The sequence below is a fragment of the Acipenser ruthenus genome, chromosome 31, assembly GCF_902713425.1.
Source record: "Acipenser ruthenus chromosome 31, fAciRut3.2 maternal haplotype, whole genome shotgun sequence".
In the NCBI taxonomy this organism is placed as follows: Eukaryota; Metazoa; Chordata; class Actinopteri; order Acipenseriformes; family Acipenseridae; genus Acipenser; species Acipenser ruthenus.
In genome coordinates, this window is record NC_081219.1 from 11,367,535 (window position 1) to 11,393,347 (window position 25,813).

Here is a 25,813-nt window from a genome sequence, read left to right on the forward strand (position 1 = left end):
CGTCACATAACCGCCCTGCAGTTAACCGCCTCGCTAAATAAAGAAAGAAATAATAAAAGCAGGGTGCGACAGTAATGGCATCGGCAGCAAATGCAGCTTCAGCCTTTTGGTGAGTTTCCCTTTAAGAGAGGCGGGCTGGGTGTGTGTGTCAGTGACGTTTTAATACACCAGTCGAGTAAACTTTTTCTGTGCTATGTGTTTATATGTTTGTTTTACAGCCGAATCAATATTCAAACCGAGCTTCTTATCGGCTGTGTAGGCAATATCAAGAAAGAGTGCAAAGTTCAGTGACAGAGAGATTAAGAAAGCAGAAACCAGGGAGGCAGGGACTTCTAGAGTTAAGAAAGAAGTCATCATTTACAGTTTACTGTACATTTACCGTTTGTTTTGTATTTTTAATTTTTTTTTTTTAAGTTTTGCGTGGAGATGGCTTATAGCAAGCTGCATAGCAACACTGTAATTAATCTCGTTTACCTTTGCTTACTTTTAAATAAAAAATGCCCCCATGTCCCCATGTTTAAAGCGTGTTGTTATTGTTCAGTAACCTATTTATGGATGTGTAAATGCTTTTTCTATAGTTCAGCCTATACCCCAGTCCACAGGGGGTCGGATATGCGACGTTCTTCTGTATTCAATTAATTGTATCTGTATTAAGCCTAATGAAGAACACATATATCGCAAGTAAATCAATTCACACCACAAAACAATAAACAACAAAACGAATCATACTCCTTTGGTGGCAGTGACTATTTTTGTTTCTGACTGTATAAAGTCTTTAAAAAATGTTTTTTTTTTTTTTTTTTTTGGTATGCATGTATGTAGCCTTGTCGAAACCTATTTGTCGAAACCTTTTTTTAAAACGCGGTGTGCCACTGCGCATTGAAAAAAAACACAACAATGCATTCAAATTTCAATTCGATACACGAAATGGTGACCGTTATTAAACTATTTCTACTTGAGTTAATGGAAAGATGACCACAGAAGGGTATTGGCAAGGGCGTAGGTTTGGTTTGAACATTGGTGGGGCGGAGTCACGTTCGCTAGGGGGGTTCGGGGGCATGCCCCCCCCGGGAAGACATTTTTTAGGAGACAGCTGTTAAATGGTAACTTCTGGTGGCTTGAAATGAATGCTGGACATGAATCGAGGACAATCTGATTGACATGAAGTTGGCTGGTATACACTTAAAACACTAGGATAAAGTGGCCGTCCTGGAAGCTGGTTTGACATCCCTGCTATAGAATTACTAATAACCTGAATTATAACCTTACTGTAAGCTACCAATACCCCTGCCGCTACAAGCATGCGCACATGCACGCTCACCTGCTCTGTCTGTCTCTCCTGTGTCTGTGCTGCTGCTCCTACCTGGGTGCACTGCTTCATTCACCTGATAAAATAATAAATTAATGCATGCCATATAGAGAGAAAATATATGGCTATGCTAACTTTATTTGCTGAGTATTACTATACAGCATTAGCCTACTATCATATCACAATGTGCCTCAAACAATAATATATCTCAAAACTGAGTCTAACACTTTCCCTGTTATAATCACTAAGCCATTACAGACCTCACCTGCGACCCTGTTGCTCCACCTGCCTCTGTACTGCTTTTACCAGGTTGCACTGCTTCACTCACCTGATAAAATGATAAATTGATGCATGCTGTTTAGAGAGAAAGTATGACTGCTAACTTCATTAATAAATTATTTTTTCATTTGCTATGAGAATCATTATCAATTGTGTTTATTACTTTAATAACATCTTCCTACTTACACTTTGACTTTTTGTAAAAAAAAACTTTCTTATGTCCATCTTTCTTTTTTTGGCTGCTATTATGCTTTAGTCACCTAAAGCCAAATTGAAGTGATTAGCTAACGTTAGTTGGTTGACGATATCAAAACATGCTCACGCACACTCACACTCTCTCTCTCTGTCACACACACACACACATAATGATTAGCTGTGAAACAAGCTAGCTAGCCACCAAGGACGTTGGGTTAGCAGCTAGCAATGGGTTGCTAACGTAATAAACCTACTTACCTACCCATTAGGTAGGTAGGTAGGTTTATTCACTCAAACTATGTTGCTGACGAGCTGACAATACCTTCAGCCCCGGCACCTGGCTTTCATTCAATCAGTGGCTCACACTTATATCAGACTGACCGGCAAGTGGCAACTTCAGATGAGCGTCTTTCCAGAGTCCAGCCCAAGCCAGCGGGTATCAACCTTTTTTTACTCACGCCCCACTGAAATTTATTTCCCCCCCCCCCCCCCCGTTTAATTTGACTTTTTTATATATATTTTTATTACTGCATACATAATATAGTGCATTTACTTAGCCGCCTGGATAGTCACACTGTCCGTTCAATCAAATATATAGTTCGTGTTCGCTTTATACACACACGATACAAAAATATCAAGCAAGGAGTAAGTTAGTTACAAAGGGAGGAAGGAGGAGGATAGAAATAATGTGACAACGCATTAACCAACAAACACAAACTAAATATCGAATTACACTGATTATATTTATTCTTATTTTTTAAAATAAATGTGAAAATTGTGGCACAATATACACCATTTAAGAATGACTAGAATTTTTTTTATTTTAAACCCGGATATTTACCTTTCAAATTAGCGGGTTTTTTTTTTGTTTGTTTTTTGGAGGAGGGAGGAGTAACAAGGGGAGCTTGAGAGAGTTAACACTTTGTGGAGCGGATAAAATGACTTGACAAAAGACGTTTCAGATTTATCAAAATTATTGGTAGGGACAATTCAACGGTCCCTTGACATTGGTAGGGACATGTCCCTACCGTCCCTAGCTAAATCTACGCCGGTGGGTATTGGACATCCAATGTCATTTACAAGAGGGCTTCTAGTTATAAATACCGCTCTGCGAAATATTATGAATCTAAATAAAACTTGAAAATGAAACTAAGAAGAAAACAAAACAATGTATAATAGCGATCGCTTGCATTCTTTTAATTAGTGTAATCGTATATATAAACGGAAGGGTTCCATCATGGTTTCTTCCTCTTGTTTTCTGTCGCCAAAAAGAAAGAAGTCACATGATGTAAAGCGGTCCACACCCTCTCAGATGATATTTCTTGAGCTAGAGCCGGACCAGTCTTAAATGATCTGGTTTGGAATAGAAACAGTAACAAGCCTCAGATCTGTACAACATTTTGAGGGAAGGAGGTTGCAAACTTAGGGTAAGTTTAAATTAAATTCAGATGGAGCAGGATTTGTTATTACAGCATAATTTCTCCAAGCACTGAATTTGAATAAAACGTCTAAACAACGTTTTTTTTTTTAGACAAACCTATCTAGAGCCTCGTTTTTTTAGTTTATGTTTCATACTGTAGGCTATATTTCATGTTCGCATGTACGGTGTTTTCGTAGGCTAGTATTGTGTGTTATTTGTGTAATTAAACGTACATGTTGTGTTTTTTCCCTCCAGACTATGTGTATATATGGTTAATAGTTTACTATTTATGATGTGTGCCACGAAAAACGCCCGAGCTAAAAAAAAAAAGAAAAAATGCTGTGGTTTCATTTAGCACCGTCGCTAATATATCTGATGCAGCCTACATTACCCTTTCTTGTCGGTGCACCTTATTCTTTTGTATTGCTAAATAAATAACGCTACTACAAAAAATAAGTACAGTACTGTTTGTTTGCGGCTGCTGGGAAGCCCCTTACACTTTACTGTAAACACACATCACCTAAAATATTATTAGGCTGGGCACATTTATACTGAGAGTTTAACTTGTACTGTGCAGTTCTTTTTAAAGCTTAGTTTACACCTCGGTTAATACATAACTGTAACTGTTATACCCCGCTATATATTGTTTGTTAATAGCAGATTAAGTAGATACATTTTTCACACAGAAACAAACCCTTTACTGTCGTGACGTTATGTCATTAAACGGAACATAATAATAATAATAATAATAATAATAATAATAATAATAATAATAATAATAATAATACAACTATCAGCTTTGACCTAATTAGAGACGAACATCTCACAAATAACAAAGAGGAAGTAACACCTGTTGCTTTTTGAGATTTAACGACAACACGTCTTTTAAACAGATGTCACAACACATCGAGGTGTTGGTAAAAGGTTTGTATGCATCCTATTTATACTTAGTATATATTTAATAATTCATCAATATTATTTATTCATTATTTGGCAGGCGCCTATACTGTATATTTAAATACAGTATAGTTTAAGTGCAAATTATACTACTAAAATACAGCATAAGATGCAACCGGTTAGGATTAAGACCATGTATATATGTACAATTATACAATAGTGAAGGATAGAGCGTCAGCTGAGAATCCAGTAACATGGTGCTTAGATCAGTTCATAGTAAAAACAAGTAGATCAAGAGATTTACAAGTAGTCTAAACAAACTTGATTTTTATTATTTATTATTTTTCATATGTTTTACCTGAGAATTCTGATCAAGGGTTTTGAAGTTATGAACAAATATTGCATAAACCACTTGAGATACTGACTTCATATTTTCATTGTTACTTTAACTCCTGAAATAGACCTGGGTCCTAATGTGTTTGTCACATTGTGGTCTTGGAAATTATAATGTAGAATTAAATTATCTATGTTAAGTTCAATTTTGGGTTTCAAACAAAATGAACCATTTTGTGGCAGTAATTTTACAAAGCTGATGTTATGTAAAAGGGTGAGGTTTTTTGAACATCGTTGTTTTCTTTCTAAAGCAGAAGCACTGTATGTATTTAGGTAATCAATCTAAGCAAACTACATTTTCAATTGTTTCACTGTTTGATTTTCTCCAAGCAGCATTAGCATGAGTTCTCATTATCTCTCTCAAATGCTTAGACGCATTGAGAACTGCACAGGGAAGAATGGGACGAGAGCAAAAGTTATTGTATTTCTTGCTCTTATTGTATTACTTGTATTGTAACGCTTGAAATGTTTTTGCCTACGATTGTAAGTCGCCCTGGATAAGGGCGTCTGCTAAGAAATAAATAATGATAATAATAATAATAATAATAATAATAATAATAATAATAATAATGAGGAAATACATACATGAGGGGCTTCGGAATAAAACTAATATAACTGTAAAAAAAATTAAATAAAATACTCTTCATGTGTTCTTCATCTTCTGCTTGTTAATTTTTTGTGTGTTTTTTTTTTGTTTTTTTTTAGATAAATCATGAACCCTAAAACAAGAGTTGTTGTCATCATCACATCCTCATTCATACTGTCCTTTTGTGCTTATAAATAGTAAGTATAATGTGCTTTATTGAACGGGTCTTTTAGCTAATTAAATACTTTCTGAAACCCTACCTGTCGTGCACTGTTTTTCATTAAAAATAAAAAGATATCCAATATCTTCAAGAAACCTAGTATGATTCCAGCTTGCACACCTTACTTTGTAGGTAGTCTGTAACATCTGCAGGTCCTCAGGTCGGTTCCCTTGCATCATCCGCCGGTTTGATTAATGCAAGAAATCATAGTCATGTATCGCAGCATTTTGATTTGGTTTTTGTGCTCAGTCTCAGTTCTGTTTCTACTTGTTTGAATTTCCGGCCTCTTGCAATAAAGTACTGAATCAGCTTCCCTCTGCTGTGTTAATGCATCTCCTGATTATTATGAATTTATTCTTGTGTTCTTCTATAAGCAATACAGAGTAAGTATAACATGCTGTACTTAAAGGGCCCTTTAATTATTAAATACTTCCTGAAATCCTACTTAAAAGGACGCCCAACACTTTACCGTTGCTCTATCACAGCAATATATTTTTATTCCCAGATTCGTGGGTCGTACCTCTCTCAATGTTCACCCGCGCGTTTCTTATAAACACTGCAGCAATGATTTGTATGTTAAAAAACAGAAACTTTTCAAAATGTTGTATTGGTTTCTTGAAGGGGGGCCCTACTCAGTATATATAATTAGGGTGTTACTCCCATATAATAATTTTTTTCACCCTGGGCAAAATTCTCAGAAGGTCACTGTGCAACAAATATCATGAAGAGCCCTTGAATTGAATTCCTGAAATGTTTGTTTTGTGACTTCAGAAAACCGTTGCCAATTAAACCTTTGGAGTGAATGGCTTGTCCTTTTCCCTTGTCCTGTTAAAACTGTTCCTGTTTACATCATTACTAATCCCAGCATGTCTCTCCACTGTGATTGCATTTGCAAACTAATACTAACCTCATTAAGCTGCAGCATCAGCCCAATATTCATTTATTTTGCAGCACAAACAAGTGGTCGGACTTCAAACCTTACCTACCCAATATTTGCAAGACCTTTAACTCTAGGTAGGTTGCCCCAGAACTTGTGTGACATTAGTGTTTTGGGTGATGATATCTGTGTGTTCATGTGTTAGTGATCTGTTTGATCTACAGGCAAATTCAGGTCTCGGTGAGATGAGAGAAATAAGTTGACTTATGTAAAGATGGTTTTCACAAATAAAATACACTTTGGTATTCGACAAATGTTTTTTTTTTTTTTTAGCACTGTAGCCTTTTGCTGGAAAAAAGTTTTTAATAAATACAGCGAATGTGCATCGTAGTTTTAAAATGAATTCATGTGCCTTCCTGCCTTTGCTTAGTACTTTTTGTATGTTAAAAAAAGTGTAGGGATTGTATGGTATTATTTTTATTTTTTTAATTTTTTTTAATTTTTAGGTTGGTTGAAAACTCAACCTCAAATCCAGATCCTCAGAACCAGTAAGTTTCCACATGTTGTATATGGTATAAACTCCTCTGATATTATGAGTGCAGCCCATGTATTTCATTTTTATTTTTATTTTTATTTAAATGGAAATGTTTCTAAATACATATAGACATTTTAGATGTATATATGTGTGTAAAAGCATTCCTAAATTAAAGTGGTGTACCTAATTTCCAATAAAGACTTTTGTTTTGAAATTACAAATGATCACAAAATGTATAATCTAGTTCTATGATCCTCACCCTTGGTCCTGAAGAGCCGCAGCCCTGCAGGTTTTATAGGCAACTTTAAATCCTCAATGGCTGAAGACCTGGAGGTCAATAATCGATTCAATTAAAGCAACTAAGAGCTCAGGTGGAATTAAAACCAGAAGACTCTGTGGCTCTCAGACCAGGGGTTTGTCTATAAATCTAGGTGTTTGTCTATAAACATAAAAAATACACATGACTATTTTTGGCCAGTCTGGCCAACTAAGTTAAATGTTGAATATTACACATGACCTTTTTACATTCTGAGTCCCTGTGACGGGGTGCCCGCTTCCCCCTATTTATTTGTATTATAATTTACTGTTATTGATTGTATTTTGTATACTCTTCTGTTTTGAAAAACGACTGTGTATTGGTTCAAATGCAGTTGTAATAGTGTTTGGCTAGGATGGGGTTAATTCCCATCCAGGGATGATTGTTCAGGTGCAGGTGGTCAGGAGTTTATTGATTGTTAATTGTGCAATTAACTCCTAACCACCTGCTATATAAGCCCAGCTCCAGGCTCATTGTTTGGTTGGAGTTAGGAGAAGGAACAGATAGAGAGTTTGGAGGAGATAGACAGCAGTGAGAGAAAACGACTGCTACCTTTGTTTGGTTAAGGTATTCGTTCTGTTTATTTCTGGCATTCTAGCTTTCTTGTGTTTGGCCCTTGTGCCCTTTTATTTGTGTTTTGAAAAGTTTATTTGGTTTAATAAAAGAAACTGCGCCACCACACAGTTTTTTGCCCCGCATTCTGCCTTTTGGTGTACTGTTTTCCTGGAACCTGACGTCACACACATCACCACATCAGCCATCCTGCCACACGTGGTGTCATCGTGGGATCAAACAGCGCCTCGGAGGACTCAGGCCAGGAGCAGTACTGTGGGTGCCTTATTTTTTGTTTTTTTTTCTTTGAGAAGAAGTATTATTATTTTTTAATATGGGAAGGAACAGCCGCAAGAAGCAACAGCGGCAGCAACAGCAACAGCAGCAGCAGCCACCCCGACAAGAAGAGCCATGGGTGGAACCGTGGGAAGTTTGGCCCGGGTGCACCTGGTGCGGCCACTTGGAACACTGCTGGTTGGACTGCCCGGAGGTGCCTCCAGACTGGTGCGGTCGCTGTGAGGGTTCTGGACACAGCTGGAGGAAGTGCCCTTTTGTGGGACCGGCAGTGCAACAGCCATTGCAGCCTGCACTGGAGGAAGAGTCCAGCGTGGCTTCACTGCCGTCTGCTGTCTGTCAGGTCTACCTGGTGGATGAAGAGTGTTCTGGTTGCAGCAAATTCGGGCACACAGTGGCCATTTGCCCCTCCCAATATCAGGGAGAGGTGTTGGCTGCTCGAATGAGCCAAAACAAGGCACCCCAAAGAACCCAGAAAGAACCGTCTGGAGAAGAGCCGCCAGCTCTGGTGCTACCAGAGCAGATTACTTCGCGGGAGATTTGGTATTGGCTGGTGGACCTCGATGGGGACATGAAGAGGGACCTCCCAGTGGCGATTAATGTCCTGTGGGCTCGAGACAGGAAACGGTGGGAAGCTTGGGAGAAGCAGCACCACCCAGAGTCCTTCCAGGACATTGCAGCTATGGTGCTTGATTACCTGGCTGCAGACATGGGAGGGGCTCCACCATTACCAGTTTCAGCGGGCAGTGCCTTGCTTACTCCAGAGCCCATGAGGGAGGAGCCCAAGTGCCCTGTGTCCAAGAAGAGGAAGCCCAAGTCGCCAAACCCGGAGAAGCCAGTGCGTACAGTGCCGAGAGGGAAAGTGTCTGTGTGTCCAGTACCCAGAGGGAAGGTGCCTGAGTGTCCAGTGCCCAGAGTGGAGGAGGAGCTGCCGTCCCGAGAGCCAGAGAGGGAGGAGCTGCTGTCCCGAGAGCCAGAGAGGGAGGAGCTGCTGTCCCGAGAGCCAGAGAGGGAGGAGCTGCTGTCCCGAGAGCCAGAAGGGGAGGAGCCGTCGTCCCGAGAGCCAGAAGGGGAGCCGCTGCCGTCGCCCAGAGAGGGGGAGCCCGAACGTCCACAGCCCGAGAGGGAGGAGCCCGAACGTCCACAGCCCGAGAGGGAGGAGCCCGAACGTCCACAGCCCGAGAGGGAGGAGCCCGAACGTCCACAGCCCGAGCGGGAGGAGTCGGTGCGTCCACGGCCCGAGCGGGAGGAGTCGGTGCGTCCACGGCCCGAGCGGGAGGAGTCGGTGCGTCCACGGCCCGAGAAGGGGAAGCCCACAGGCCCAGTGCTGAAGGGACCCGCAGGGGAAGAATATGAGCTGTCTCTCCCTCCACCGCCAGCAGAGGGGGAACAGCCGGAGCTGTCTCTCCCTCCACCGCCAGCAGAGGGGGAACAGCTGGAGCTGTCTCTCCCTCCATCGCCTGGGGTTGCCTGCCTGTCCGCATCGCCAGGGGGTCCAGAGGGTCCAGCGCCGCCGGAAGGACCAGCGTTGCTGTTCCCGCCACCCCCACCAGAGGGAGTAGTGCAGGAGCTGCTGCTTCCTCCACCCCCACCAGAGGGAGTAGCGCAGGAGCTGCCGCTCCCTCCACCCCCACCAGAGGGAGTAGCGCAGGAGCTGCTGCTCCCTCCACATCCACCAGAGGGAGCAGAGCTGGAGCTACTACTCCCTCCACCTCTAGTAGAAGGAGATGTTTGGCAATCCCCACCTGTGAAGGAAGACAACGGGCTAGTCAATGTCTCAGCTGAGGAAGATAGCCCGCTGGATGAAGTTGCACCGCCCGGGGATGCCTGCTTTGCACCGCCCGGGAATGCCTGCTCCGCATCACCTGGAGTTGGTGTGTCTTTTGCTTCTCCTAGGGCCGCCGAGGGTCCTGCTCTGCCTGGGGCCGCCGAGGGTCCTGCTCTGCCTGGGGCCGCCGAGGGTCCTGCTCTGCCTGGGGTCGCCGAGGGTCCTGCTTCGCCTGGAGTCGCCGAGGGTCCTGCTTCACCTGGGGTTGCCTGGTGCTCCGCATCGCCTAGGGAGCTACCAGTTACAAAGTACGAGGGAGAAGTGGAGCTCCCGCTGCCGCCTTCATGGCCAGGGGCTCCCCTCCCGAGTGCACCTCCCGAGGGTCCGCTGTCGCCGTTGCCTCCTGAGGGTCCGCTGCCGTCGTCTCCTGAGAGCTCTGCATCGACTGGGGTCGCTGAGAGCTCTGCATCGCCTGGAGATGCTGCCTGTGCGCCACCGCCACCTGGGGATGCCGTCTGCGAGCCACCACTTTGGGGAGCTGCCTGCTCCGCACCATCTCCTGGAGTTGCTGTCTGCCTTGCATCAATGTCCAGGGATGTTGCTGGCCTGCCACTGCCCGGGATTGCCAGGTTGTCATTGCCCGAGGCAGCTGAACTATCTTTGCTTGGGACCACCGGACTGCTTGTGGGCCCAAGGCAGCCTCCGTCCCCACCTCAGGAGTTTGACAAAGACATTTGGGACTTTAGGGGGGGAGGTGGCCGTAGGGCCATGTGTGCTGTGCACAAGGGGGGGCAAATGTGACGGGGTGCCCGCTTCCCCCTATATATTTGTATTATAATTTACTGTTATTGATTGTATTTTGTATACTCTTCTGTTTTGAAAAACGACTGTGTATTGGTTCAAATGCAGTTGTAATAGTGTTTGGCTAGGATGGGGTTAATTCCCATCCAGGGATGATTGTTCAGGTGCAGGTGGTCAGGAGTTTATTGATTGTTAATTGTGCAATTAACTCCTAACCACCTGCTATATAAGCCCAGCTCCAGGCTCATTGTTTGGTTGGAGTTAGGAGAAGGAACAGATAGAGAGTTTGGAGGAGATAGACAGCAGTGAGAGAAAACGACTGCTACCTTTGTTTGGTTAAGGTATTCGTTCTGTTTATTTCTGGCATTCTAGCTTTCTTGTGTTTGGCCCTTGTGCCCTTTTATTTGTGTTTTGAAAAGTTTATTTGGTTTAATAAAAGAAACTGCGCCACCACACAGTTTTTTGCCCCGCATTCTGCCTTTTGGTGTACTGTTTTCCTGGAACCTGACGTCACACACATCACCACATCAGCCATCCTGCCACAGTCCCGCTTGTGTGTTTTGACATATTGGCAGCAATGAATGACACTATTGTTCACAGCAAGCGGCACATTGTCTGAAAAATCCTCCACTTGCCAAATGAGTCGCTGCGTCCCTTTTTCTTTCTTCTTTTTTTGTCATCAGACCCAAAATGAAGATGAAGCAAGTTCATTTACATAACCCGTACGAAAGGGTATACCACACGTCTTTTATAAAACATTCAACAGTGGGCATAACGAGTTGGTGTTTCTGTACTATGTGAAAGGTATAAAACACCATTATGGAATTGACAGTATGCTTGCTGTATGAACTGTACCTAACTACTCTTACCAGACAGTGAAAGATATCAAAGTGGCCCTCGTGTGACACTAGCACATTGTTTAGTTCATCTCTTGTATAGACAAACCCAGAAACATGGGTGTTAGTAATGCTTATAACTCTAAAACTGGTCTGTTAGAGGTGACTCTGAAAGAAAGAAAAAAATGGATAAAACTACATTCCAATTTTCACCTTAAAGTATACACTGGTTGAAGTGAAATAAAGTAGATTATGCTTATTAGCAACCCTGATAAAGACAACTGTCAATTATTAACTACATTTTTACAGGAACCAGTCCTATACCATACATATATAGCTTTTCGCTTATTAACAACTTTCAGATAATGACAACTTGCAAATATAAATGCATGTACTGTATTTATCAAATCAGGGAATCTCAGGTCACACACCATAGCCAAGAAGAGCATTTGAAGGAGGTGATCTGATCCCTTGCCTTGACTTTCTTTATGATTTCCATTACACGAGAGTAGATGTTAAAACTTCATGCTGATTTGAACTCGGCTCTCGCCAAGATAAGCACCAACTAAGACGTAGCTTTACAGTAAACTAATGTGATCCATCTGTGTCTCCCTCCATTTACGTTTCCTTCCATATGATGATGTAGATATCCTTCTGTCTGGTGTTAATGGCTGAAGTGTAATGCTGGCTCCAGGGATCAGCTTATTTTACCTCCCTGGCGCATCAGCACACACAACGGCTGCGATGCTGGCTCCGGGGATCAACCAAAGTGCGGCCTCCCCAGCGCATCAGCATGACAACCGTCTGGATTGAGCTAAGTAGGGTACATTTCTGGGGTTTTCAAGTGGGCACCTTCCATCCTCAGTGTTTCGTCGACTAGCCCACGACACCTCAAGAGGGCTCGACGGTGATTCTGGCGTCCCAGCATCACCCCCCTCCGTCCCCCACTCAACTCAGCCCAGCTTACTTACCTGTCCCCAGCCAGAATCTTTCCGTCTCAACCACAGCCAGTTGCTGCTCCTCTCTGCTGCTTCAGATAAGTTCTTCACTGTGCGACGCAACTCTTGGCCACTGAATCCGACGTCTCTGAGAAACCGGGTTGTAGAGTGTGCCACAAATCCTCGACAACCCACTTCCACTGGGTAAACCCGAACTCTCCATCCTCGCTGTTCCGCTTCAGTGGCTAGTTGAGCATACCGCAGTTTCTTCCTCTCATACGCCTCATCTACAGCATCCTCCCATGGCACTGTTAACTCTACCAGGTGAACAAGGCGTGCTGATCCAGACCACAAGACAATATCTGGTCGAAGGTTAGTGGTGGCAATCTCAGGTGGAAAAATAAGCCGTTGACCAACATCTGCCAGCATATTCCAGTCTCTAGCAGCTTCCAGTTGTCCTGGGCGAGGATTGGTTTTAACACCTTTTCTTGGTGGTTGCTCTCCTGGGCGGAGGAATGTTGTCTTTTGTGTGTAATGTTTTGATGGAACAGGTGGCAACTTATTGGTCATGTTACGCTTGTCTTCCAATGCTAAGGCCAAACATCGCAGCACCTGGTCATGGCGCCAAGTAAACCGTCCTTGGCTAAGAGCCACCTTACATCCTGTCAAAATGTGCCTTAATGTTGCAGGTGATGAACACAAAGGACATGAGGGATCCTCTCCTACCCAGAGGTTTAGGTTCTGTGGTGATGGGAGAACATCATATGTTGACCTGATGAGGAAACTGATCCTGCTCTGTTCCATTGACCATAGGTCTTGCCAGCCAATCTTGCGTTATTCCACACTCTCCCATCTCATCCATTCTCCCTGTTTGGCCTGGGAAATGGCCTTTATACACCTCATCCTCTCCTCCTGCTTTTGCACCTCGTTGACTACCAGCTTCCTCCTTTGAGCTGGGGCCGCCTTGTGCCATGTAGGAGGAGTTGAACTGAAACCAAGACCCCCTCTTCCATGCTGAACTTGCCCCATGATATCACCAATTCGAAGGGCAGCCTTTGCATCTTCCACAGCTTTCTTTGCCGCCCACTTTCTTCCAGTTTTCAACACAGGTGCTGCCTCCCTTACGCTTTTATCGCGTGACTCTACTAATGTCATTTCCAGTCTGACCTTGGCGCACTTAAACTCCTCGGTTAGAGCAGAGACTGGTAGCTGCAGTATTCCTTTACCATAAAGTCCCACTCTGCTGAGGCAGCGTGGAACTCCCAACCATTTCCTGATGTATGAACTGATTAAAGCTTCCAGCTTCTCTACTGTTGTCAAAGAAACCTCGTACACAGTCAGTGGCCACAGCAACCTCGGCAGTAGACCAAACTGAAAGCACCAGAGTTTTAGTTTACCTGGTAGAGCGCAGCTGTCTATGCTCTTCAACCCTTCCACTGCTTGTTGTCTAACTTCTCCCACACGAACTGTGTCCTTTAGATCCCCGTCGTACCATCTCCCAAGACTCTTCACTGGCTTCTCAGACACTGTTGGTATTGCCTCACCATTAATGAAGAATGTTTTATCTACTACTTTGCCTTTAATTATAGAGATGCTCCTTGATTTAGTGGGCTTGAATTGCATTCGTGCCCATTCAATGTTATTGGTTAATTTGCCCAATAATCGATTAGTGCAGGCTACTGTTGTAGTCATGGTTGTCATGTCATCCATGTATGCTCGAATTGGTGGTAGTCGCATTCCAGAAGCCAAGCGCTCTCCTCCTACTACCCATTTTGATGCCCTAATGATTACTTCCATTGCCATGGTAAAAGCCAGTGGAGAAATGGTGCATCCTGCCATTATTCCAACCTCTAGGCATTGCCATGTAGTGCTGAATTCTGAAGTTGAAAAACTGAATTGCAAATCTCCAAAATAGGCTTTCACTAAATTTGTTATTGTCATCGGTACACTGAAAAAATCAAATGCTGCCCAAAGTAGTTCATGTGGCACTGAACCATATGCATTAGCCAAATCCAGGAATGTCACATGGAGCTCCTTCCTCTCCTTTTTAGCTGATTGAATTTGTTGCCAGATCACATTGATGTGTTCTAAGCAACCTGGGAAACCTGGAATGCCCGCTTTTTGTATTGAAGTGTCAATGAAACAGTTCTTTAATAGGTAAGCTGACAATCTCTGAGCAATAATGCTGAAGAAAATCTTGCCTTCTACGTTTAATAGGGAAATGGGACGAAACTGACTGATGCTTGTAGAATCTTTTTCTTTAGGTATAAGACTCCACCTGCTCGGCGCCATGCTCTTGGTACAACCTGTTTTTCCCATGCCACTTTCATCAATTTCCACAGAATTCGTAGAACTCCTGAAGCACTCTTGTACACTCTGTACGGAACTCCATTAGGCCCTGCAGATGATGAAGCCCTTGCTTTTTTCACAGCTTGCTCTATTTCTTTCCACTTAGGTGCACAGTCCTCCATTTGGTATTCTGGTGGATTGATAGGTGGGATGTCTGACGGAACTGACATAGGCTCCTGCCTTTTTGAATCTGTATGTGTTTCCTCCAAATATCTCTCCAGCTCAACCTTAGATGCTTTTAGTGTGCCATTCTTCTCACTGGTGAATGACTTCTTTACAAATTTGAATGGGTCTTTATAAAAGTTCGCTCTCGCACGCTCCTTCTTTTTGTAGCGTTTCTGTAGGCGCTCAGCTCTGCGCAATGTTGCAAGCTTATCTTTTGTGACCCTTTGTAAGAGATTGACTTTGTTCTGCTCTTCTCCATTGGTTCCTCAGCTGTCTCCTTTCTCTAACTAAGCGTTCAATCTCCTGCTGCCGTCTAGACTTTCCAGGAATAGTTTGTACTTTTTCCTTCCTTTTTTCAACTCCAAACCTCTCACTTCCATATGCGTAGATGATGTCCCCAAATTTATCCAGCTTCTTTTCAACTGTTCCACTTAATCTTTCCAATGCAACGCAGAGATCTGTGTTTACTGTGTCCCATGCAATTTTCTCACAAGCTCTTGGCCATTTAACTCCAGGCTTGTGCCCGTTGAGGTTCTTTTCTCTCTTATGCTGGTTTGTCTGACCGGGTTCACAAGGATCATTAGGTTCATCACTAACTGTGTCCATGCAAGTCCTCCTCACATCTATGACAGGGGTGCTGATATCCTGCGAACTGTGGTTTGCTTCCTGTCGCTGGATTTCATTCAACTGACTTGACTGACTTCGTAAGAAGTACTGATCAATGCGAGGCCCTTGTCCCTTCTCCCTCAAGCATTTCATTCTCCCTTGATGAATCTTCAAACCCCTGACCGTTGTCGCCTTGCTCCAGCCGCAGACACAAACCTGGAGTTCCATGTCTTTGTTAACTGCAGATCTTGAACTAGTCTTTTGTGAAGTACTCTCCATACGCATATCCGTTTCCGTTCCTAAGTCGTTAACCGTATTGTCCAACGTTGAGTCATCTTCCGCCCCCGCTCTCGCAGACTCTAGGGGTATTTTTCTCTTTAATTTCTTAGAAGCCCTGGGCGGGTGTCTCCAGCATCCTGTAAACACAGAGCTGGATACTGCCGACAAGGGTAGCTAACCCTTACCAGCCCCAATGGGGTCTCTTCCCTCCTGTCAGCTGTCTCTCCAGGCTGTCACAAGGTCTTTCCCTTGTTGCCAGCTGCACTATTCACAGCAGTCACTGGACGTATCCAGATCTTCATGATTTCCATTACACGAGAGTAGATGTTAAAACTTCATGCTGATTTGAACTCGGCTCTCGCCAAGATAAGCACCAACTAAGACGTAGCTTTACAGTAAACTAATGTGATCCATATGTGTCTCCCTCCATTTACGTTTCCTTCCATATGATGATGTAGATATCCTTCTGTCTGGTGTTAATGGCTGAAGTGTAATGCTGGCTCCAGGGATCAGCTTATTTTGCCTCCCTGGCGCATCAGCACACACAACGGCTGCGATGCTGGCTCCGGGGATCAACCACAGTGCGGCCTCCCCAGCGCATCAGCATGACAACCGTCTGGATTGAGCTAAGTAGGGTACATCTCTGGGGTTTTCAAGTGGGCACCTTCCATCCTCAGTGTTTCGTCGACTAGCCCACGACACCTCAAGAGGGCTCGACGGTGATTCTGGCGTCCCAGCATCACCCCCCTCCATCCCCCACTCAACTCAGCCCAGCTTACTTACCTGTCCCCAGCCAGAATCTTTCCGTCTCAACCACAGCCAGTTGCTGCTCCTCTCTGCTGCTTCAGATAAGTTCTTCACTGTGCGACACAACTCTTGGCCACTGAATCCGATGTCTCTGAGAAACCGGGTTGTAGAGTCTGCCACAAATCCTCGACAACCCACCTCCACTGGATAAACCCAGACTCTCCATCCTCGCTGTTCTGCTTCAGTGGCTAGTTGAGCATACCGCAGTTTCTTCCTCTCATACGCCTCATCTACAGCATCCTCCCATGGCACTGTTAACTCTACCAGGTGAACAAGGCGTGCTGATCCAATTTAAATATTATTACCGCTATAAACACTTGAACTGTTGGGAAGTATATACTGTATGTACAAGTAGCAAATACATTCAAGGGACTTTGTAATAGCATGCAATAGTTTAGGCACAGGAAATAAATGAATATTAGTACAGTATCATAATTTTAAACTCATCCATCAGAATCCATGTCTATATCGGGTTCACCTCAAGAACATTATGGCCTGAAACAGATCTAATGAGTTACACATCTCCACTCACCTGTAGAAATATCTTTTGACTGCATAGTCATGCAACTAGTCACAATGATGAACTGAAAATAGAAAAACACAATGCTGACACATAAACTCAGTAATCAAATGCTTTTACAACTTATTAGTCCTTTATAACATGAAATACCTGGCATTTAAGCCCGGTGTTTGGGTCCAGGGTACAGCTACACAAGCATTGTCCTTTATAACATGAAATACCTGGCATTTAAGCCCGGTGTTTGGGTCCAGGGTACAGCTACACAAGCATTGTCCTTTTATAACATGAAATACCAGGCATCTAAGCTTGGTGTTTGGGTCCAGGGTACAGCTACACAAGCATTGTCCTTTATAACATGAAATACCAGGCATCTAAGCTTGGTGTTTGGGTCCAGGGTACAGCTATACAAGCATAGTCCTTTATAACATGAAATATCTGGCATTTAAGTGGTGCTAAAATGAGGTAGGCATGTTCAAAATAAAGGACCTGTATTTTTTCTTGAACAGTTCCAACAGGACTCTGCTTTCAGTCCCCAAATACACAAGCCCGAACCCTGAGTCTGCATAAGTATAGCCTGACAAACATCTTTCTGTTCTTCATTTTACTTCAATTCAGAAATGCTTTATATTCTGTTACCTGTGTTACAAAAAAACTGAAAAATGTGACATTTTGAAATCTAACATGAAATACTGTACTACTGTTGTGGCTTCTGGTAGACTTTTGCGATATCATTTTGTAGTTTCTTTGATTACAGGATGTTAAATAAAAAAATCATATATAAAAATCATATATATATATATATATATATATATATATATATATATATATATATATATATATATATTGTGAGACAGCAGGGAGGGGGTTAATTCCTCCCTCTAAAAAAACATGTGCGGAAGGCACACTTTTGTCTTTTGTTAATTGTTTTATTGATTGATCATTACCTGCACCTGGCTATTATTGAAAATTAGAGCCAGGTGCAGGGTTTAAAAAGAGAGCAGTCAGTCTGCTCTGGGCGGCTGCTGAAGAGGGCAGAGGCCCGACTGTGCTGGTGTGGGTACAGCTGTAATTTGTAAAAGGTAGAGTGAAGCCTTTTTGTGTGTGTGCTTTTTTGTTTGTTTATTTTTGTACAGGTAAACAGCTTAGCTGTCCTGTTTAATTTAGGTTCCTGTTTTGTTTTAGTTAGTGCTCAAAGAGAGCTAGGTGTTTGTTTTGTTTATTTTTGGTTTTTGTGTTTCATTAAAAATTGCGCAACCACGCTTCAAAAATCCATTTCTGTGTTGGGTCAGTGTTTTTAAAGGGGCAACGAACCGCGAAGAGGTTCGATTCTTTCACATATGGTGGCAGCGAGTGTGGGCGCCCCTGGAGACCCAAGAATGGATTTTAGAGATTTAATAGAGATGTTTAATAAAAACACCGCTGCTCAAGAGGAGCAGACAAAGGAGATGGAGGGCAGATACAAGAGCTGGGCGTGGCCCTGTTGATAATACAAGAGCGGGAGCCAACGGAACTGGAACGGCTTCTACAAAAGTGGGAGCTGTCGTCCCGAGAGCCAGAGGGGGTGGAGCTGCCGTCCCGAGAGCCAGAGGGGGTGGAGCTACTGTCCCGAGAGCCAGAGGGGGTGGAGCTACTGTCCCGAGAGCCAGAGGGGGTGGAGCTGCTGTTACCAGAGCCCAGAGAGGAGGAGTCGTCTCTCCCAGAACCATCATCCATGCAAGTGAGTCCGGCATTGCCGAGGGAGGTCCCCAGTCCCGTCATCGTGGACACCTGGCCGGAATGCCCAGATCTCCCTGCGCTGGACCTTGCTCCCAGGTCGCAGCACTGCCAGGCACAGTCGCTTGCCTGGTCCCTTACTCCACTCCCCCTGGAATCCCAGACGTCGCTGCGCAAGAGGCAGACGTCGCTACGCAAGGGGCAGAGGTCACTAGTGTTCCCCCTGCTGATTGCTCCGCTCCCCTTGCATCGTGCTGCGCTCCACCTGGGATTCCATAGGTCGTTGCGCAGGTCCACAGGCGCACACCTCTGCCTGTCAGTCCTGGCTCCCGGTCACCGGTCCGCGCTATGGTCGCCCTGGACAAGCCGTCTGGGTCCCTCCTCGCCGGTCCTGGGTCCCTCCCTGGAAACGCCGGAGGGACCAACCCACCCTCAAGCCCGCCCGTGGAAGAGGGCGAAAATTGACATTTGTGGACTTGAGGGTGGGTGGTCTTTTAAGGGTGGAGGGAGGTGGCCGTTGTATGGCCAGTGTCTTGAAAAGACATGGGGGGGGGGGGTGTGAGACAGCAGGGAGGGGGTTAATTCCTCCCTCTAAAAAAACATGTGCGGAAGGCACACTTTTGTCTTTTGTTAATTGTTTTATTGATTGATCATTACCTGCACCTGGCTATTATTGAAAATTAGAGCCAGGTGCAGGGTTTAAAAAGAGAGCAGTCAGTCTGCTCTGGGCGGCTGCTGAAGAGGGCAGAGGCCCGACTGTGCTGGTGTGGGTACAGCTGTAATTTGTAAAAGGTAGAGTGAAGCCTTTGTTTTGTGTGTGCTGTTTTGTTTGTTTATTTTTGTACAGGTAAACAGCTTAGCTGTCCTGTTTAATTTAGGTTCCTGTTTTGTTTTAGTTAGTGCTCAAAGAGAGCTAGGTGTTTGTTTTGTTTATTTTTGGTTTTTGTGTTTCATTAAAAATTGCGCAACCACGCTTCAAAAATCCATTTCTGTGTTGGGTCAGTGTTTTTAAAGGGGCAACGAACCGCGAAGAGGTTCGATTCTTTCACAATATATATATATATATATATACACACACACAATTAATTATTAGTTTATTTAGCAGAGGCCTTTATCCAAGGCGACTGACAGAGACTAGGGTGTGTGAACTATGCATCAGCTGCACAGTCACAGTCAACAACATCTCACCCAAAAGACGGAGCACAAGGAGGTTAAGCGACTTTTTCAGGGTCACACAGTGAGTCAGTGATTTGAACCTGGGACCTTTTTTTTTTTTTCATTGTCTTAATCCTAAAATTCTAGGTGATTCAAAACTTTTGGCCATAGCTGTAGGTGTTTGCTAAGCAGACAGCACCAGATAATGTAAATAAAAAGGTGGGAAATCATTTGAAATAATAATGAAAGATCGACCCAAAAATGAAATCCTAAACTTGTGTTTGCAGCACATACAAAATATAACAGCTCTGACTTTGTTGCCATAATATTTCAGGAGCTTGTCAAACACAGTCTGGCAGACTCTACATCCCCTAACATGTGGGGACTGGACCTTGGGGGGATTAGTGATAGTAAAAAAATACAAGATCTAGAAAAATGAGCCTTCTGTGGAATTACAAAACTGTCACATTGCCCAAGCTTCTTATGACTTCATATTTGCATACAAAGAACATGTGTGACACAATGTTATCTCTCTCCTTCCCACATGCAGTCCCATTCAAAGAGAAAAGGTACCGGTGAGGATCGATAGCTATTCGACGAGGTAAGGGGTTGTTAAAGATGAACCGTTCGAAAACACTAAAGCCGAAGCCCTTATTATAGTCTAGACTGAAGTATCAACATAAGAACAAGGACTGGTCCGTTTGGAATAACTTGCTATACTAGTCCAATACACACATAGATATCCAGTGTAACGGTAATGCTTTTTTTTTCAGTTTACGTTATCCACAGCCGCAATCCTTGAAGTCACCGTAAGTATTTGACTCCTGTTCCCTTCCTTGTTATACTGTATGTGTAACTATCTGTCAAGAGGCTGTAATGCAAGCTTATCTTAAAAGACTTTCTGTTGCCAGAATTAAAATGTAGTCCTAGGGTTGGGAGCATAAATGGAACATTTTCACAATTTGTTATTTATTTGTAATACAAAAGGAGGGTACAGTAAATATTCTGTTTGTTTTAAGTCATTCTTATACAAATGCACACAATTAAAAGTCGGAAGTCCAGTGCCTAATTTGATAGCTCTCAGCTCTCATGCCTTTTTTAGTTAAGTTTCGTTCCAGTTAATGATACAGAACGTATTTATCCTGTAGTAAACTATATGCATTTGTTTAAATGTAAAGAACGACTAAATGAACAGTATTAAAACACTGCTGCACTGTTTTTTTTTAATTTTTTCTTCGTACCCGTAATCTGCTGTCATAAGCAAACGTGAAACCGGGTCAAACGTTAAATGCGAAAGGGGTGAAGTCCATGTGAATTGAGTAACCATTTCCAGTGTTTGCATCAGAAGCCCTGATCTTAAATGTGTCAGTATTTTTTGTGATCACGCGACCCTTCTTGAATAGCCTTGCGACCCCCTATTAGATCGGGACCCCCAGTTTGAGAAACGCTGATTTATACAATTAAGTTACACTAACTTTTGAAATAATTTACTTTTATTTGGTACCACCAGTGATTTCAGATTTTCCCATACACTGCAGTAATCTATTGTTTTGTAAACTGTAACACAATGATTCTTTCAAGCTTGTCATTTTGGATATGGGTGTTAATATATTCCCCACACATTACAGTATCACGCCTGCCTGATATGATAACGGACAGTGAAGTGTGTCTTCTTCTCCAGGAGATTGGATGTGATGACGGTCACCCCTTGGTTAGCACCTGTAATCTGGGATGGAACCTTCGACTCTTCCATAATCGACAGCCTGTACCAGCCACAGAACCTCACGATAGGAACCACTGTGTTCGCTATTGGAAAGTAAAGAAGACATTCTTTTAGTACAATTAACATTTTCAATAAGATGTGTGTGTGTGCTTGCAAGACAATGTTACTTTGTGTCTTCTGTAATCCGGGGTAGGGGTCTTAAAAAATAAACAGTTGCCTATTTATCCCTGTACCACTGTCAGTTCTGACCGGAAACTTTAACATTCTGCAAGCATAAAGCTGAGGGAACACAAAGCCACTTTTTCAGGAACAGTGTCTTGAAACCTGGTTCCAGGAGACCTAGTTTGAGGCAACTTTGCTGTATCGAATCTAGTCTCCCCTGGTGTGCTATGCAATGACTTGAAACCAAGTCTCCTGAAACCAAGTTCCAAGCCACAAAGTGGCTTTGTGTTCCCTCAACTTAACCCTGCCAGGTGATTGTGTGGAGTGCAGTTTGTGGGTTGAGATCATTCAGAATGTGGAAAACTATGTTCCACATTCTGAATGACATGGTCTGGAGAATGAAGGGCAGCCTAGGGTTCAGTGCTGGCCTCCCTGAGCCTCGCTCTCCTGTGTTCCAGGTACACCCGGTTTATCAAAGGATTCCTGGAGACAGCGGAGAAGCACTTCCTGGTGGGCTACAAGGTGAACTACTACATCTTCACTGACAAGCCCGATGAAGTGCCAAGTGTGGCCCTGGGTATGCAGAGAAACCTCAGCGTCATCACTGTGTCCAAATTCTTCCGCTGGCAGGAGATCTCCATGAGGAGGATGGAGAGGATCCTGAACACCATCGAGGAGCGCCTCCTGAAGGAGGTGGACTACCTTTACTGCCTCGACGTGGACATGCTCTTCCACAACCACTGGGGGGCGGAGGTGCTGAGCACCCTTGTGGCTGCAGTTCACCCAGGCTACTACAAGAATCCCAGGGAGGTGTTTCCATACGAGCGCCGGCCTGCTTCCCAGGCCTACGTGCCGCTGGACCAGGGAGATTTCTACTATGCCGGAGCCATGATTGGGGGGCTTATCGAAAACGTGCGTGCGCTAACCAGGACCTGCCACCAGGCTATACTGATAGACAAGCAGAATGACATTGAAGCGGCCTGGCAGGAAGAGAGCCACCTAAATAAGTACTTCTTGCAGCACAAGCCCACCAAGCTGCTGTCACCAGAGTACCTGTGGGACGACACGAAGCCCAAGCCGCCTGAGATCCACTTCATTCGCTTCTCAACCGTGTTGAAAAACTACGCAGAGGTCCGGGAGAATGTTTAGATAAGGGGCACGTTTTAGATGACGTGGGACTCTCCATTATTGTAGAGCACCTTGGTACGGATCTGAAGTATCACAGTGCTCTTAAGTGATATATTGTTCTTGTTTACAATCACTCTGTATGTCCATGTCTTGTTTCAGTCAGCATGTCCTGCTGATAAAATCATCCCTTTGGCATCTCTAGAGCTCTCAAACATGTCTGCTCTCAAAATCACAGCAGGCAATACCATTGAGGTTACCAGACATCCCAGGAAAGCTGGAATTTTCCAAATTTTTAGCCTTCATTTTTTGTCCCGGTCAGCTCAAACTGTATCTTGTTCTGCTGTAAATGCCTGGAAGCCTTAAAGTTGCCTGCAACTTCTAGTTTTAGTTTAGTTGTTGCACCTTTAATTTTCCCTTTATTTAGTTGTATTTCTAATAAAACTGTTCCTTTATATTCACTAGAAACGTTGTCCAGCCTCATTATTTCAGTAGTGGTGGGTTCAACATGATTTGAATTCAAATAAACTATTATCTGAGCAGCAGTGTGGAGTAGTGGTTAGGGCTGTGGACTCCTGACCGGAGGGTTGTGGGTTCAATCCCAGGCAAGGGACACTGCTGCTGTACCCTTGAGCAAGGTTCTTTACCTAGATTGCTCCAGTAAAAACCCAACTGTATAAAAGGGTAATTGTATGTAAAAATAATGTGATATCTTGTAACAATTGTAAGTTGCCCTGGATAAGGGCGTCTGCTAAGAAATAAATAATAATAATATTAAGTACCTTTACTTGGCCATCATTTCTGTGAAGTGTGTCATCCAAATTGGCTCCATGGATGTATTCACTTGCCATCAGAATACATGTCTGTTTTTGCTGCAGCCATAAGTCTCACAATATTTGGCTGACACAGCCATCTATTAGGTTAAAAACATAATAGTTACAATACAAAGTTTGAAACTTCAGTACTAATAAAATGCATATTAAAAGTAATACAATGCGATATATCTTCCAAAGCATATATTAATGATAATAGCAACCAAAATGTACTAATCCATTAAAAAAATAATTACTAACTAGCGTATTATTTCACTCTGGTTTGCTTCATGAAGAGGAATTTGAATTTCATGCATTATTTCACTGTGGTTTGCTTCATGAAGAGGAATTTGAATTTCAGGCATTATTTCACTGAGGTTTGCTTCATGAAGAGGAATTTGAATTGCATGTATTATTTCACTGTGGTTTGCTTCATGAAGAGGAATTTGAATTGCATGTATTATTTCACTGTGGTTTGCTTCATGAAGAGGAATTTGAATTTCATGCATTATTTCACTGTGGTTTGCTTCATGAAGAGGAATTTGAATTGCATGTATTATTTCACTGTGGTTTGCTTCATGAAGAGGAATTTGAATTGCATGTATTATTTCACTGTGGTTTGCTTCATGAAGAGGAATTTGAATTGCATGTATTATTTCACTGTGGTTTGCTTCATGAAGAGGAATTTGAATTGCATGTATTATTTCACTGTGGTTTGCTTCATGAAGAGGAATTTGAATTGCATGTATTATTTCACTGTGGTTTGCTTCATGAAGAGGAATTTGAATTTCATGCATTATTTCACTGTGGTTTGCTTCATGAAGAGGAATTTGAATTGCATGTATTATTTCACTGTGGTTTGCTTCATGAAGAGGAATTTGAATTGCATGTATTATTTCACTGTGGTTTGCTTCATGAAGAGGAATTTGAATTGCATGTATTATTTCACTGTGGTTTGCTTCATGAAGAGGAATTTGAATTGCATGTATTATTTCACTGTGGTTTGCTTCATGAAGAGGAATTTGAATTGCATGTATTATTTCACTGTGGTTTGCTTCATGAAGAGGAATTTGAATTGCATGTATTATTTCACTGTGGTTTGCTTCATGAAGAGGAATTTGAATTGCATGTATTATTTCACTGTGGTTTGCTTCATGAAGAGGAATTTGAATTTCATGCATTATTTCACTGTGGTTTGCTTCATGAAGAGGAATTTGAATTGCATGTATTATTTCACTGGTTTGCTTCATGAAGAGGAATTTGAATTGCATGTATTATTTCACTGTGGTTTGCTTCATGAAGAGGAATTTGAATTGCATGTATTATTTCACTGTGGTTTGCTTCATGAAGAGGAATTTGAATTGCATGTATTATTTCACTGTGGTTTGCTTCATGAAGAGGAATTTGAATTGCATGTATTATTTCACTCTGGTTTGCTTCATGAAGAGGAATTTGAATTTCATGCATTATTTCACTGTGGTTTGCTTCATGAAGAGGAATTTGCTTTATTGCTGCTGGTGTTCCCTGATATGATCCTAAGAAGATAGTCTCAGATGAACCAATACCAATAACACAGTCTTCACTGGATTGAATCTGGGATTGGTCAACATATGACAACCGTGGCATGCGATTCATGTGAAAAATTGATAATGTGGGGAATGAACCCATGACTTAAAATATACTGATATTTCTGTTAAATGCTACTACCTTACGGGAAATATCAGAAAAACAGATCTACAAAAAAGGAAGACGACTGGTTTATCAATTTCAAAAGTATAAACTGCAATATGTGCAAGTTGTGTGATTATCATTTCTGTCTCACTTTTCTGTAACATAAGTCATTGCAGAAAAAGAGAGGAAAAATGAAACCTACCCAAATCGTCCACAAAGTTCGTTCTCTGAAGGGAAAAGTACATTAATTAATTCAGTACTACAAAAAATATATATTATACAAATCATTTAAAGAACCCGAGTATGCTAACGAATGTCAACATGATCTAGAAGTGAAAAAAAAGGTTAAGGTATTTAAAAAAAAGAATCTTCAGATGAATATAAAGAGAGAGAGATTTGGTTACCTTTATTGATCAGAACTACTATGTTTGCTGAACCATGAAAGAATATGTATTTTTCAGTTTTCAAACCAATTATTATTATTATTATTATTATTATTATTATTATTAT

The 25,813-nt window shown here is 42.8% G+C and overlaps 1 protein-coding gene across 3 annotated transcripts in view; it reads left to right on the forward strand.

Moving 5' to 3' along the window:
• Positions 1-23,288, forward strand: part of LOC117396906 (globoside alpha-1,3-N-acetylgalactosaminyltransferase 1-like) — a 33,380-nt gene extending 10,092 nt beyond the window's left edge. Inside the window, exons 1-8 of one of the 3 annotated variants that reach the window (XM_033995221.3) lie at positions 3,068-3,210; positions 5,199-5,276; positions 6,251-6,313; positions 6,683-6,724; positions 20,361-20,411; positions 20,584-20,619; positions 21,492-21,626; positions 22,154-23,288. In XM_033995221.3, the coding sequence (XP_033851112.2) occupies positions 5,206-5,276; positions 6,251-6,313; positions 6,683-6,724; positions 20,361-20,411; positions 20,584-20,619; positions 21,492-21,626; positions 22,154-22,844 (1,089 nt within the window). In that variant the 5' untranslated portion in view covers positions 3,068-3,210; positions 5,199-5,205 and the 3' untranslated portion in view covers positions 22,845-23,288. Of the gene's footprint in view, positions 1-3,067; positions 3,211-5,198; positions 5,277-6,250; positions 6,314-6,682; positions 6,725-20,354; positions 20,412-20,583; positions 20,620-21,438; positions 21,627-22,153 lie in introns of those variants that run through there. The other 2 variants (XM_059005346.1, XM_059005347.1) reach the window with 2 other exon arrangements.
• The last annotated feature ends 2,525 nt before the right edge of the window (positions 23,289-25,813 follow it).